This window comes from Phoxinus phoxinus (genome assembly GCF_949152265.1).
Source record: "Phoxinus phoxinus genome assembly, chromosome: 3".
In the NCBI taxonomy this organism is placed as follows: Eukaryota; Metazoa; Chordata; class Actinopteri; order Cypriniformes; family Leuciscidae; genus Phoxinus; species Phoxinus phoxinus.
In genome coordinates this window covers 33,766,398-33,781,646 of record NC_136878.1, presented here as the reverse complement: position 1 = coordinate 33,781,646, position 15,249 = coordinate 33,766,398, and the positions used below count along the sequence as shown (strand labels likewise).

The window sequence follows — 15,249 nt, the reverse complement described above, 5'->3', positions numbered from 1 at the left end:
TATTTATGAGAGTGGCAAACACAATTCAATTGATTTTACTCCTGAAACATTCCGGTTTTTATCAAATCGACATACGGCCTATGGAACGGAAACAGAACAGCTAGCTATTAAAGCACTGATGATGTCACTATCTTTTTGACACTGAGAGCTCATCTCAAGTGCTTGAAAATGAGCCAAGTACTGGTCTTGACTCATGCAATTACACTGACTTGACTCATTTTTATACCGTCTTGTTTTTTTATACTGACTTGTCTATAGTTTCTCACCAGGCCAGCAGTCTTAGGGTGACCCTATATCATGTCACTCACATTATATAATCATATACATACAGGTGAGACTCGAAACATTAGAATATCGTGCAAAAGTTCATTTATTTCAGTAATTCAACTTAAAAGGTAAAACTAATATATCATATAGACACTGCAAAATGAGATATTTCAAGCCTTTATTTGTTATAATTTTTATGATTATGGCTTACAGCTTATGCAAACCCCAAATTCAAAATTAGAATATTGTGAAAAGGTTTTCATAAGCTGTAAGCTATAATGATCAAAATTATAACAAATAAAGGCTTGAAATATCTCACTTTTTCGAGTTTCAACTGTATATGCATCAGCTTAAAGTGCATAATTAAAGTGCTAGTTTTGCTATTAATTGCAAAGCAATTGTCGATTTTGTTACACTGCTGCCATCCATTTTTGTTTAAAGCCACAACACGTTGTGGTTATTTAATCATGCACTACTGTTTTTAATTAAATTAATATTTTTATTCTGCAATGGTAAAGGGATGTGTAATATAACAATGCTGTTCTTCTGAACTTTCGATTCATCAAAGAATCCTGGAAAAAAAAACTATCATGGTTTTCACAAAAATATTAAGCAGCACAACCTCTTTCTATCTCTCTCATAGACACATTAAGAGAGAGAAAAGATGCATATACGACAAAAAGATTGATAAAACATAGGTTTAAAGGCCAAATGAGCCATGCAGCTATACAGCGCAGTATAGCTAGTTACACCCTCAGAAAAAAAGGTGCAAAATATGTCACTGGGGCAGTACCATTTCAAAAAGTTCACCTTTGTACCTAGAGTGCATATTAGTACCTCAAATGTACATTTCGGTACAAAAGGTGTATATATTAGTACCTAAATGGTACATATTAGAACCTTTTTCATATGGATACCATCCCAGTGACTTTTTTTCTGAGAGTGCATGCATGTGTGTTAATGTGACTAACCTTTGTGGATACAATGTCTCATGAAAATTGACGGTGTCGACTCTTATGACATTTTGGAGTTTACGTGCAGTACACATACGTAATCAAATTCTATTACAAGGGTCCGATCTACATGACACGTAAGGAAATATATATGTAGTAGTAGTTAATGATAAAACACTTGAGTTGTTTTTAAATTTTTCGCGTCGAGTGAAGTCTGAGGTCATTTCAGGTCGAGTCTGAGTCAAGTCTGAAATCTATTAAAATGCGACTTGAGTCCGAGTCACTAACTTGAACACTACGTTATAATAGCAACCTCCAACTGAGAATTCTTTTTTGTTTGTTTTAAGATAAAAGCAATGTTATTATTAGCTAAATCCCAAGTCAATTTATCATATATTACAGAAAGAATACAGATATGAAAAAACAGGATTTAAAACCCTGATGTTTTTAAACTTATTAATAAAAAGGACTGTTGAAAATGGCAGATTTTAAAGTTGACATCTGCATGATTCGCAGAAACATAGCCTATTCGCCACAGCATTTGATTTCATTGTTCTGTTCTTGCACAACTCTTTGTTCATGCATTCTTGTACAATCAAAAAGGAATGTCAAATCACTTCGTTATGCAGCCTTCGGCAAAGCTCTCCAGACATACCATAATCAAATCAAAACAAGCAACAAACAAGTTGGAGTGCTCTCCGCTTGACCACAGGCTCTGGTCACATCTCACACACAAACATCAACAGGACAAACTGCAATTACAGCAACCAAAAAACAACTACAGTGAACTAAGGATCTGTAACCACAGACGGACAGGAAGCAATATGATTATGTAATTTGTGAGCGGTTCCACAATGCAATGAGGTTATGAACCTGGAACCAATAGGCTATTTAATTTATAGAACATCTAAAAGGTAAGTGATGCCTTTTATATTTAATTCGTTCCGATTTACAGATATTAAATATGCAATCATTCAACCCTATTCAGTTACTGTTTCCAGAGAATAAAACTTTCATCTTGGACTTGGACCTTGACATGACTTACTTTCTTTTTTTTTAAATCTGGCACAGATCCCTAGTTGTCCTTAAATGTCCTTGTTTATTCTGATTAAATACACTAAACTGCACTAAATGATAATCATCAGCGGTTTTGCTTTCAAGAATATTTAGCAGACATAAAGTGGGTTTCAAAAGAGTCCACCTGTGAAAATGCTTCATTTATTACATTTATAACAAATGAGGTATATTATCAGCATGATTTGATTGAAAAGTTGTATTGAAAAAGTAAGATTAATTTCAGAAGGTTTTAGTATTGTCCCTTTTGCTTTATTGACAGCACTTCCAGATGATCATGTTCTTCAGTCTGATTTGAGTCACATGATCAATTACTTATTGTATTGGTGAATCTTAAATATTTATATTTACTATAACATTTAATCATAATGTTTCTTTGTTTGCTTTTTTCAAAATTCTAAAGCTTTGTTTATTTCCAGATTTAACTCCAATTTTGAATCCCAGATTGCCATCATAATCCCAGACTTTTAAACCTCAATGTATGTCACAAAACAGTTACAGGAACCTTTGCTGAGAAAGGAGAAGAGCGGAAAATAGATCTTTGGTTTGTCCCACCATCCAGAGAACAAATACAGTGCTTTACCCCAACAGTATCCAGTGCCCCCACAACCTCAACATATTTCTGGAAGGTTCTTTTTCCTGAGCAGGACTCCCAGAAGAGTCTCTAATGCTGTAAGTAATAGTGTTGGAGATTCTGCTTTAAGCTGTGATTGGCTCCCCTGCTTGTCCAGGGGGACATAGTTTCCATTCCCACTTACTCTCTATCAAATCACTTTTATAAGCTTACAAAAAAGGAGAACTATGTCTAGAATCTCCTCAGTCTTCACATCTGGTCACCACGAGAGTAGTTCATTTCACCCACAGAGTAAAACGTGATTGGTTGCTGAGCTCTGAATCAGTGCCAAAACGGACCCCGGGGATACATGAAACACAAAAGCACAGGCCTGAAACTCACTAGTACAGACACACCAAACGGTGCGCACCAAACCATAGGGCAGAGACTCATCCTTCATGGTGTTTTATTGTCCCTCAAACTGCATTCATCCCTGTATACGTTGATTCATGCTCCAGAACTCATGACTCCGGTTAAACAGTAAGATGTTTTCAAGACGTCACGCCATAATGCATTGATGGAACGGAATTAAAATAGCCGAAAGCTTCACACATAGAAATGAAAATTATAGTGCCCTGGAGTTCCCTTCCAAAATCTTTAAACAGGTATGAACTTCTAACCTTGAGCTTCAAAAGAAGAAGAAAGAAATGTTGTACAAGGTTCAATGACAAATAAGAGTGTCTAAGATAAAGAAAGGGACAAATCCAGTTGTGCCAATTATGTTGAATTCATATGGTTTTTAAAATAACATTTATTACATTACATGAAAATGTAATGTGGTGTAACTATCAAGTAAAAAGTAACATTTTCCGTACACCTTGAATACATTTGACATTCATATTTTCAAAAAGATTTGTAAATATTTTTTTTTCAAGAAAAAGGAGTCACACCACATGACATTTTACAACATAAAAAGGTAATTCCACTGTATTTATTTTAATGAGGCCTTTTTTTCTTTATAATGATATGCTCTCATTAGTATAACTCTCAAATGTTTTACTTTATCCCTAAAAAAAGTAAAGAAAAGTAAAAAAAAATCTAAATTCATTAAAAACATGCTCATCATAGAAGAGGTAATCACTGTATGTATGAATTGCATTTTAAAGGTTTTTTTGTTTATTAATAGATGTTGGTGAAAGATGATGGTTAAAAAAATGCCTACAGTAAAGCCTACAGGATCAATTTGAAACACAAATTTCTCAAGCCTCTAAATCGGAATCAAATCTGCTGAAAAACCTGTTGTACACAATCTACTACACAGATTACAGACACTCTGTCATCTGATTGACCGTTTATATTTTTAGCTAATTTTAGTACAATTCTAAAAATGTCCCCCTTCTGGTCATGGTATGCATACATACTACAGAGCTTGGATCATAAAAGTAAGCAGTTAAATATCATCCTACTAAGAAATAATAATTGGCAGATATAAAGTGATAACTGACATTTATATGCATTTTATGTTAGTAGTCTGCAATACTGTTATAAAGATCTCACTGATTTACATTACAACATTACATCATACTTTTTAGCTATATCAGCAACTGCTCCAAAATTGCTTAATTTTCTCAGTTTTGACCCCTGAATAAATTTGTTTATTTTTCCCCCCTCCTCGATTATAGCTCCATATTCTTCTAAATCATACTATATGAGCCATAAAAGCCTTATGTACTAAATACGGTTAAGGTTCCATAATCAGAAAATAAATAAATATTTCTGACTATTATTTCATATGTCATCCTTAACAGGGTTGATTTTAGCCCATGATTTAGGGCCAGATTTACTAAACCAGGCAAATTAGTGTGAGCGCAATTCCAAAAAAAGCGCAGATGGAAGTGGAAAGTTCTGCACATGATCTACTGATGACATGAACATTAAAGAGCACATATGCAGCCGGTCATTTCCATAATGAGCAACGCAATCTACTAAGAGCAGCGCAAATTAACATCTGGTTAAAGACCGGTGCTTAAAATGCTTATTTGGCAGTTAAATAATGCTGCAAGTACCAGCAAATTGACTAGCGCAAACCTTAGTAAATCACCTTGCATGATTCATTAAACATTCTCCTATAAATTGTGCATCTAAAAGGGAAAATCCAACAAATGCATATGCAATAAGGTGAGATGCAAAAATAACTGTTTCACTGGGTGTCTTTAGTAAATCCTGACACTAGTTTTTTAATGCCAAAAGAGGGTTTGCGTTGGCGCATAGTCTAATATTTGCATGATTAATGCATAATGTAACTAATTCATCTGTATGCAATATTCTGTGTTTGTCACTAAATAGGTTTGAAATAGCAGTTTGTGAATTACCTGAGGGGTGACGCAGGATTAAAGCAGGTCTTCGTGACATCAGTGGTGTTAGGGTTGCAGCAGTCCCCATGATCGTAATAGAAATTGTCCCAGTTACACTCTGGGTCACAAACACCATTCCCCTGCTTGTATTCGGGACAGCGAGCGATTTGCCTCTTACAGTATCCGGCATCGAATCCCGTAAGGGTGTGGTTACATTCTGGATCACACTCTTCATCGCCCACTTTGCTGATATCACAGTTGGCCAGTATCAGGCGGTTACGTAAGGACGAGTTGTAGACGTTGTGAATGGTTCGCTCCCAGGAAATGTTGTAGACGCGAAAAGCATTGTTCAAGTGCTGGTGCTGAAGGTTGATCTGGTGTTCGGTAATCGTCGGCCAGCGTCCGTCATCATCGTAAACGTTTATCACTCGATAGCGCACAGTCTTGGGCTTGCGAAAGCTCCAGAGCTGGTAGTAGTTTGTAATCACCTCCACGTTGTCACACACAGTCTGTCCGCAAGGTGGAGGTTTCAGTGCGGAGTCACTGAGGTCAACCGCCAGGCTTCGGTCCGAGTGCTCCAACCGGGGGAAGCTACCATCTTTCACAGTGAGCCACCTTCTTGACATGTTCTCAAAGTTCTCATGGATGACTAGCTGAGAGAGGTCACTAAACTGCCCCAAACCGTGATCCATGTATCTAATGATCTCACGTTGAGTCAGAGCCCGATGCCACAAGCTCAAGCGCTCCATTGTACCCCTAATGTTGTGGTTCAGCGCATTGCCACCGATCATTAGCACCTTGCACTTCTTGGTAAGTGGGCTGAAAATTTCACCGGATTGGTCTCGGCTTACAGCAACCTGCGCCCCGTTAACGTACAGCTTCATAAAGAGACCGTTGTAGGTCACTGCGACGTGTGACCATTGGTTGGGAGTGTAAGGTGCATTGGAGGTAATCGTGGTGAGCTTGTGGGCTCGGTCCGTCTTGAGGGAGAAGAAGAAGCGAGGGTCACGGTTGGCTTGGTCACTGACTGCTTTGATGCCAAACAACCATCCTCTATCACTGGATGCGTAGAAACATTTATCATAGAGACCTGCAATAAAATGACATGCATTAGATAGGTTCATGAATAAGCAGATTAAGTACAGTGGGGTCCAATTTTTTATTATTTATTTAACACAATTTTTCCATAACATATATTTTCAGCAAAACTATGAGTGAAAATGGGAAAATTAAAGATTTCAGAATGTCTCAGTAATTATTTTGTTTATTATGCTTTAAAGGGTAACTCTAGCCAAAATTGAACCTTGGCTCTTTTTGTTAATCTACCCGAGTCAAACCTTCGTGTAAAAGCATAGTTAGAATGGAAACGCCACTTTTAAGACTGACCGTATTTTCGTTTTAGGTCAAAATGCCTTTTGAATGGAAATGCTAGGGGCACTTCTATGATAGCATGAAAATCGCTATTTTTAAAACACTAGGAATAAGGCTCGACACAACATAAAACTGTGTTCGAAGTATTACCAGGGGCTCTACACATGAACTTGAGCATTGACTACATTGTCGTCTACATTGTCATGGCTGGAATTTTGTCAGTCAAAAGTAGTCAATCTCCGAATGTAACGTAACATGAGGAGAGTAAAGATGGAAAGCTCCTAAAGCTTGTTTCCATATAAATTGCCATGAGCTAAGTGTCTAAGTTACCATGTTTTTTATTGGAATTACAAGTTCAAGACATTTCCTCATATGGAGTCAGTTCATTACGTTGCATTCGGAGATCGACTACTTTTGACTGACAAAATTCCAGCCACCGGAAACACTAACTGATAAAGTGAGTCGTACAAAACCTTTCTTTTTAGTAAACTTTGTGTGCACAAACAATGTAGTCAATGCTTGAGTTCATGTGTAGAGCCCCTGGTGATACTTCAAGCACAGTTTAATGTTGTGTCGAGCCTCCTTAGTGTTTTAAAAATAGCGTTAACAATATCATTGTAGTGCCTCTAGCACTCCCATTCAAAAGGCATTTTGATCGAAAACGAAAATACGGTCAATCTTAAAAGTGGCGTTTCCATTCTAGTTATGCTTTGACACGAATGTTTGACTCGGGTAGATTAACAAAAATAGCCTAGGTTGCAATTTAGCAAGAGTTACCCTTTTAATGACAGTACTCAAGCTGCATGAACTCCATAAGTTTGTGTAAAACCTGATGATCATGTTCTCATGCACATGATCAATGCCACTAATTTGATTAGTAAGTGACCTAAAAAATAGAGCAGAATTTTACATAATTTAGTATTAATTTTCATAATTTTGTTACTTTATTTCAAGACTTTATTTCAAAATTTGTTTACAATTTTTTTTTTGTAAACAAAAATCATTCTAATATACTGGTTTGTTCTCAAGAAACATTTCTTATAATTATCAATGTTGAAAACAACTGCTTAATTTTGTGGAACATTTTTTTTTTTAGGATTCTTTGTTTAAAAAAAGAACAGCATTTATTTGAAATATAAATGTTTGTAACAAATTAAAAGTCTTTACAGTTACTTTTGACCAATTGAATGCATGCTTGCTGAATAATGTCAGTCTTTCCAATTTGTTTATTTTTTATTTTTTTCAATTTCCCTAAATACTAAAACTTTTTCTTTAGATATAAATTAGCTTTTCAATTGCATGTTCTTTTAGAATTGTATCTTTTATCAGTACTGATATTTACTGGCCAAGAGACACAATTAGCAGATATTGATTTATCCTGAAGTATAATAAAATGTGCACAGTTAGTAATTCAGCAAACTGACTGACGCATCAACACGTAAGTTACCGCAGCCTGATGCGGAGAGTGACGAAAAACGATGTGTTTGTCCAGAAAAGCGGGGAACACAAAGTGGTTCCCATGATCAAATCGTTGCAACAGTCCAGTCCAAGGACTACAGGCCTACGAGGAAGCATCTGCTAGCAATCAGGCCCAGACAGTGTGGTCTTGTATCAACAGAGCAAAGGTTACTTGAATTTTCAGTCTATTTTCTTGAAATGTGCCTCAACAGTAGGGATGTTTGAAATCAAAAATGGCCCTTTTTTCGGCACAGTCCGTATTATGATTGGGGCTCTAAAACCCTTTCTTTCCTGTTTCATTTGGAAACCATATGCTGAGCTCCAGAAGGAAACGTATTCTTACATTTAATGGGTGCGCGTCCTTCATAATCATCCAGAGTGCGTAAAAGAGGATTTAATTTGAATCATTGTACTTCAACACTGCAGAAATCAGATACAGTGCATATTCTAAAGTTTTAACTCTAAAATTTAAACAAAAAGCCCTACAGATCCAAACAGCAGTGCTGCTTAATCCAGTAAGTTTGCTGAGCAATGAAACCTGAAGTCAAAGACAGAAAGTGAAGATCTAGTGACCCTCGTTAAGTCTTCATCATGAGGAAATCTCTCATCTCCCACAGCGGTGTTTGTTAGAGGTAATTGGTGAAACTCAGTTAGGGCGAATAAGCGGTAAAGCGTTACCATGGTAGCGGAGGAAAATATTACTATACCACATTACTACTTCAGTAAACACAATATGTAACATAACTCCACATTTACACATGCCTCTGCAACAGGGAAATGCATTTGGACGGAACTGCTTAAAGCCCCTTAAGTGAAGCTGAAAGCAAGAGGATCTTTTGACCGCTGGGATTGACCACTTTAAAGAGATCATTCATTCGGTAGCGCCTTACTAAAGAGCAGACAGGAGCATGTAGTTCCCTCTCACTTCTAGGCTGCCAGCAGAACCACTGCCAGCATCTATAAAAATAAATTGTGCCATAAAACTGAGGAAATTACAATCTGTGAAATCCTGGAATGAGACCACTAAGTGGGAAATAACAAACAGGTACGATTCTTGCCAGCCCCGAACTTTAGACATGCAAGGGGCTCATGTAGGGAGAGGAATGAGGGTTCAATGAATAGATGGGTGGATGGACACTCTAGAGAATGCTAATTTTATATTGATCACCATAGAGATGTCATTAAAAACAACAGTCTGCAGCTTTAAATAGTTTAAAGAGAATGCATTAAATACTAATGTATGATAAACAGAGTGGAGGAAAAGTCCTGCACGTAAATATAATGTTGCTTGCTTTGCGAATTAACTTTATGAAATCAATCCAGCCATTGAACTAAGAACATGCTGAAGTTGAAAAATGTAATTTTGGAAATGAATGCAGTTGGCTCCTTGTGCCGAATATGGCGTGCCTTGTAATCCTTTCCAATATTTCATGAAAGCATCCATTTTGAGTTCATTCAATCTCAGTATCCAGCACCATGGACAGAGCACTACAAAGTGAGCATTACGAAATGAAAGACACAAGCGCAGCAACTGTTTAGAAAAGTTTACCTGTACGGTCTATAGACCTTTATTGAAACATCTAAGGCTATAATTAATTTTAGACTAGTGTTCAGTTGGCAATGGGGTCAGTATATCCTTCTCAAGTAAAATAAACAAAATAGATTGCATTTTTTTTCCATTATATTTTACCTCATGCATTATAATTAAGACAAACTGTTATTTATCAGTACATGCATGATTTTTTAAATTATAATATTATTATTATTATTATATATTTATTAGTTATATATATATATATATATATATATATATATATATATATATATATATATATATATATATATATATTAATTAATTTATATCTTTGTAAACCTCCTAAACAATCTATTACCATTACAGAAACATAAAATACCTGTTAACAACAACATTAGCCAAACATAAATCATCCTGTTTGTTAACATGATAATTGAATATTTAAATTTTTATGGACATCATTACAAACCTCTAAGTGGTGCTATTGACAGTTTTATGAGGTGCTTATTAATTTACTGTAATGTGCCATAAAATATCCCATCCACTGTGTACTATAAGACCTCAAAGACAACAATGAAAGAAAAAGTTAAGTGTAAACATTTCTATTTAAAATCAGACTGCGTAAAATTTCAGATGAACAGTTGCCGCCGCCTAACGTCAGCAGACAAGCTGTAAAACTTCTAGTAAAAAAGTCTCAGTGCCTCTCTGTGCGCTCTGCGTTCTTGCGTCTTCTGAGGATCTGATTGACTGCACTGCCGAGTCTATTCCATGATGTTTTGTGGCCAGGACTGTAATATCTTTACAAGAAGAAGGAATAACAAAACCACTTGAAGAAAGGATGTACAAGGCACTAATTTTATAGCTTCCTCCATCTGGACTGACACTTAAAGCATTCCCTTCTCTTATTCCTATACCTGATGACTCCTGATTACAAAAAAAAGAGCATATTTGTGGGTTGAAACCAGACACGCACAGTCAATATGAGGGCCACAACTTAGTTGCATGGACCACAAACATGTAATGCTTTGTTTAAAGCGAAATTTGCTGAACATCTGTATTTGATGCGCAGTAGGAGAAGCTATATAAACTCTGCCAGCGCCCCCTCGTTGCTTCTTAATGTTACTGTGACTAAGATCATTGTGAGGACAGAGGAGTGGACTAATTTTAGATGACTCACTGACAAGATGTATTCAATCAATCCATTAGCATGCAGCTCTCTTGAGATATAAAGCTTATTTAAAGACAATGTACCCAACTGTATGTAATGACATTGATTTTTGGTGTCCTGAGTCTATGATTTGCAATTTAAATGCATCTTGAAATCTACCACTGAATTGCATGTACATGTCTCATTAATTAAGAATTTCATTATTTATACAATTTTAATCGTGTAATGTTTTTTTATTTATTTATTTAACTTTTTAAATGTAATTTATATATGCACAAACATGTGGTGTTTGTAAAAATACAGACTAAGCACTGTGGTTCTGTTGTAGATTTCTAATGGCATTTTTAAAAAACTATTGGAGACCAGGGAGCCTGGTAATTACAGCTAACGCATAAATTAATTTACATACATTTTCAACAACTAACTACACGTGGCTTTGCTTTTTATTTAGACTTTGTGACCCCCACGCATTTTAGAGAGATAATAAAAATGATTTGATTTGTGTCATTACAGTACATTTTCGTTTATGTTCCCACAAGACTGCGGGCTATAGGGGTTCATAGGGTGCACGCGGGATTCACAAACCGACTCCACGGGTATTACGCTCTCTGTTGGCTGGAGAAGGGATGAGGGTGAAAAAGAAATTACATTTGTTTGAGGAAGAAAAAAATACAACCGAGCAACTAACACGCCCACCTATGCTCCATCCTCATAAGAATAATGCGTAATGTGCTAAGTATATATTTTTAAAGAAAAATAAATGTACGAATTTTGTTATTCGATTATAAACATAAGCGCTTCGTTAGTGGGACATAAATACTTGAAAAACACATTTTTTAAATAAAACACACAATTAAGAAATAAGCACATGCCTACATTATGACTAAAGAAAAATAAGAATCCGCTATAATGTCAGTTTGTATAGGGTGTATATGTAGTAGCCTATTAGTGCAGAGCAGCGCACGTAAGAAGCACAGTAGCCTATGCATCAAAGGGATGACGTATTTGTTTAAGCGATTTCTTCTGACACAGACATTTAATCATACAGCATCATAGAGAAAAATCTACAGACTACGCCGCTATCGGAAATTTCTCGCAGACACTTTGCAGTTTTAAAGATGTAAAAAAAATAAAAAATTAAAATAAACAAATACAATTCTTAAAACGCCATTCGTTACAGACTTAAACATCAAACTAACATATTGGGGTATTGCAATTGCTTCTCTCGATATTAGCCTACAACGAACCGTCCAAAGATTAATAACAAGAAACGCAATTTAAATCAGCAACGTTAAAACTATACAAGATGCTACCAAAAGTTGGGTGGCGATAACCTGCCAATCGCATGCAAAAACCCAAGAGAGTTTTTGCTAGTAAACAACAGCAAAGGCGCATCTCCATATGCCGTCTTTGGAGAGGTCAGTTATTGTGAACTATTCTCAGTAGGCTACATGCTCATAAATAGTCAAAGTGATATGAAGAAGTGTTAGTGGCAAGTGTTTATGCAACTATTCGAAAGCTGGATGTGATTTATGAAGCGCAGGCATGCTACAGTTACACTATGAAATGATGTCTGCAGTGAATATAATGCAAGTCATAATTAAGCAAATCAAACCTCCGATAACAGCTGGAGAGCGCTGCCCACCCTCAGGTTTTATCCACATTTCCAGGGTGAAATTACCCCTTGGCACCTCAGCATTGGGTTTCAGACGCAGTTGGTCTCCTCGACCGGTAAAGTAAACAGCCCTCCGCCGACCTGGGCTGTTTTCCCCCGCCTGTGACAGGCGAGGGGAGCGCCGATCTATCCCGGGAAGTGAGCGTTTGCCCCGAGGCAGGCGTGTGGCACAAGCTCCTGGGAAGGTACTTCTGGCTTCCCTGATGCGTACCAAGTCTCTTTTAGACCTTGCAATTCGCCGTGGAGTCCCACACTCAGATCCCAAGCACACGATAAAAAGCAAAAGGCATATGAGCCAAGAGTAAATGGGCAAAAGTTTCATTTTCAAGTGGAGAGAAGAGATTTTTTGTCAATGGATAGGGGATTTGATTATTTCAAAATACTAAATACCGCTCGTCTTTGGAGATCTTTCCCGGTCTTTTGCTTTTACAAAAGCCTGTCAAGACGCGTATTCAACACCAACCAAGACGGCAATGCTGTCTTATTTTTTTCCTTTATAATGTTAAGCCACGACCCCCTTTCCTTGCCCCTTTCAAAGACACTTCAACACAGATTGAGGGGGGAAAGGAATATGTTAATTCATCCAAGTGCTCCACCTTCCCAATTGAATGGATCCCATTAAACTGCATGGATGACTGAGTAATCAATCAGTGTGGAGAGGTCAAAATCATTTCCCTTTCACTTTTTTCCTCATCCGCATTTCAAATAAACTTGGTAAAAACGCGTTTCTTAAACATATCACATGCACAACTCTATACGCGTATAGCCTACATGTGTGAGTATTTGAACGGGGTCACTGGCAAGACCGCCCGGCATGAATTTCTTCAGAGGAATTCGCGTAGCCTAAGTTGAAATAACACATAATATTCCCGGTCTTAGTCGCCTCGTACGAATGGAAATGAAAAAATATGATTTGTCAAACATAATAGCCTACTACATGTTTCAGGCAACTCGTCGTAACGTCACACTGTTTTTATTTGGCCGAAGGCATATAGCCTAGTGCGAATAGCCGGGTTCATTTTGACAGGAGTCGAAGGTAACCTGCTCTGCTCGCTGTTGTGTTTCTCAGTGCTTATCTGAACCGGGACGGTGTTTTTATTTTGCGCACCGCTGCGTTGAGAACCCTCTAGCGGCTACACGGTGAACTCTCAATAAAACCACAAGAAAACACAAAAATATGGTCAGGCACATTAAATGTTGTTATTGTTCTTTCCTTTGTCCACAACGACCTATTAACGCGCGCAGCGCTGGCTGGGGAAGCAGACTGACAGAAAGACAAACACAGGCTGCTGATCGGGAGAACGAGACAAGCCGACAAGATGATCAAGATTTCAAGAAAAGGTTTCTTTTTGTGTGCATCATAAATATATAGGCCTATGTGTGAATTAAGCTGACACTAAAGGGAAAAGACGACATCCATCAAAATAATAATAATAAATGGTAGTTAATTTGTTTTTGTTTCTTTCTCCGTGATGCCTTTTTGACCAGTCCCCAGTACATATTTTCTATTAACTTCCCCTATATATTTGGTATATGATCTACATTTTAAATAAACAAACAAAAAAATATATATAATCCTTTCATGATGAACTCTGAAGGACAAGCACATTTCTTTTTAATTAATTATATTTTCTCGTTCTAAAAACCTTGTTGTGACCTTAAAAAACAAGGATAATAATGGATAAATGAACAATAAAACGTCTTTAACTCTCTTACTTAAAAAAAAAAATCATAGCATTAACACTTAACACACAGCAAGACATTCTTTGTCTGACTGAATAAATTAAATGTAAGGACAAAAAAATGAAGCATTTTGTGAAATGACACTTTTATGAATACACAGACAAATTTAGGGATCATATATAGCGCTGATGAATAATAGGAAGCACATACAGTAGGGAAAAGAGTGACAGATGTGAATACATATGTGGCACCTATAACAAAGTATCAAAGCATTTCCAGCCAGAGTCCTGCTGCACCCTCTTATTGCTTTTCCTTATTGAATGTCAGCAGCAGAGGGAGCCTGGAAAATGACTAAATGCACTTCCTACATCGTCTGCTCCTGATCTCAGTGTTCTGGTTCTCTCAGCTGCAGAGGGACTCCTTGCAAACATGTGACGTCAATACTGCTGAATATCAATGGGCACTGGTGCTAAAGGACCAGCGGGAAACCTGGGGTGAGCCACTTTAGAGCCCCTCATTCGGCAGGTTCTTACCTCAAAGTTACTTTCAACCATTCTTATTCAGCAGGATGTCCAAATCACTTTAAGCTCTTTTCTCAGGAAGGTTTTACAATGACACTCCAAAATACCTTATCTCTTATCACTTGAAATGGATGCAGCAATAAAACTCATTAAAATGATCAGGAGGCGCAGCACTTAATTACAAAGATATTTTAAATATCTTGCATACAGTATAAGCACATTACTTCCTGCCTAAATTACAGTATAAATTGTTACACTGTAAAAAAAATATATGATCAATAAGTTATATGACAACATGTTCATGTACTTTTTTATGTTATACAAGATTCAATTCATTTTTAAAGTCAGTTTAATGTAATTTAAGTTGAAATGACTTAAGAAAATGAAGGAAGCTACTTTTTTTTACCTGTCCAAAACTATTTAATAGTTCATTCAATGGTTTCATAATTCTTTAATTTATTTTCCCTGCTATAACTGATCTTATATAAAACAACCTACTGGGCAGAAAGAAACTGCATTTATTGTTCATTATTTGCTCTTTAACATCAACAACAAATAAAGGGCAGCAGGAACAAAATGTTCAGACTAATAAGAGTGTGTTACTGAGTTTAGAGTGTTAATATTTGCTAATGATACAT

At 36.7% G+C, this 15,249-nt stretch overlaps 1 protein-coding gene across 1 annotated transcript in view; it reads right to left on the bottom strand.

The window, feature by feature from the left end:
- The window catches only part of pappab (pregnancy-associated plasma protein A, pappalysin 1b), a gene marked incomplete at its 5' end in the record, with an annotated part of 108,397 nt that extends 95,668 nt beyond the window's left edge, over nt 1-12,729 (bottom strand). The window contains 2 exons of the mRNA XM_079606501.1: nt 5,220-6,291; nt 12,348-12,729. Coding sequence (XP_079462627.1) covers nt 5,220-6,291; nt 12,348-12,729 — 1,454 coding nt within the window. The remainder of the gene's footprint in view (nt 1-5,219; nt 6,292-12,347) is intronic.
- Nucleotides 12,730-15,249: the final 2,520 nt, after the last annotated feature.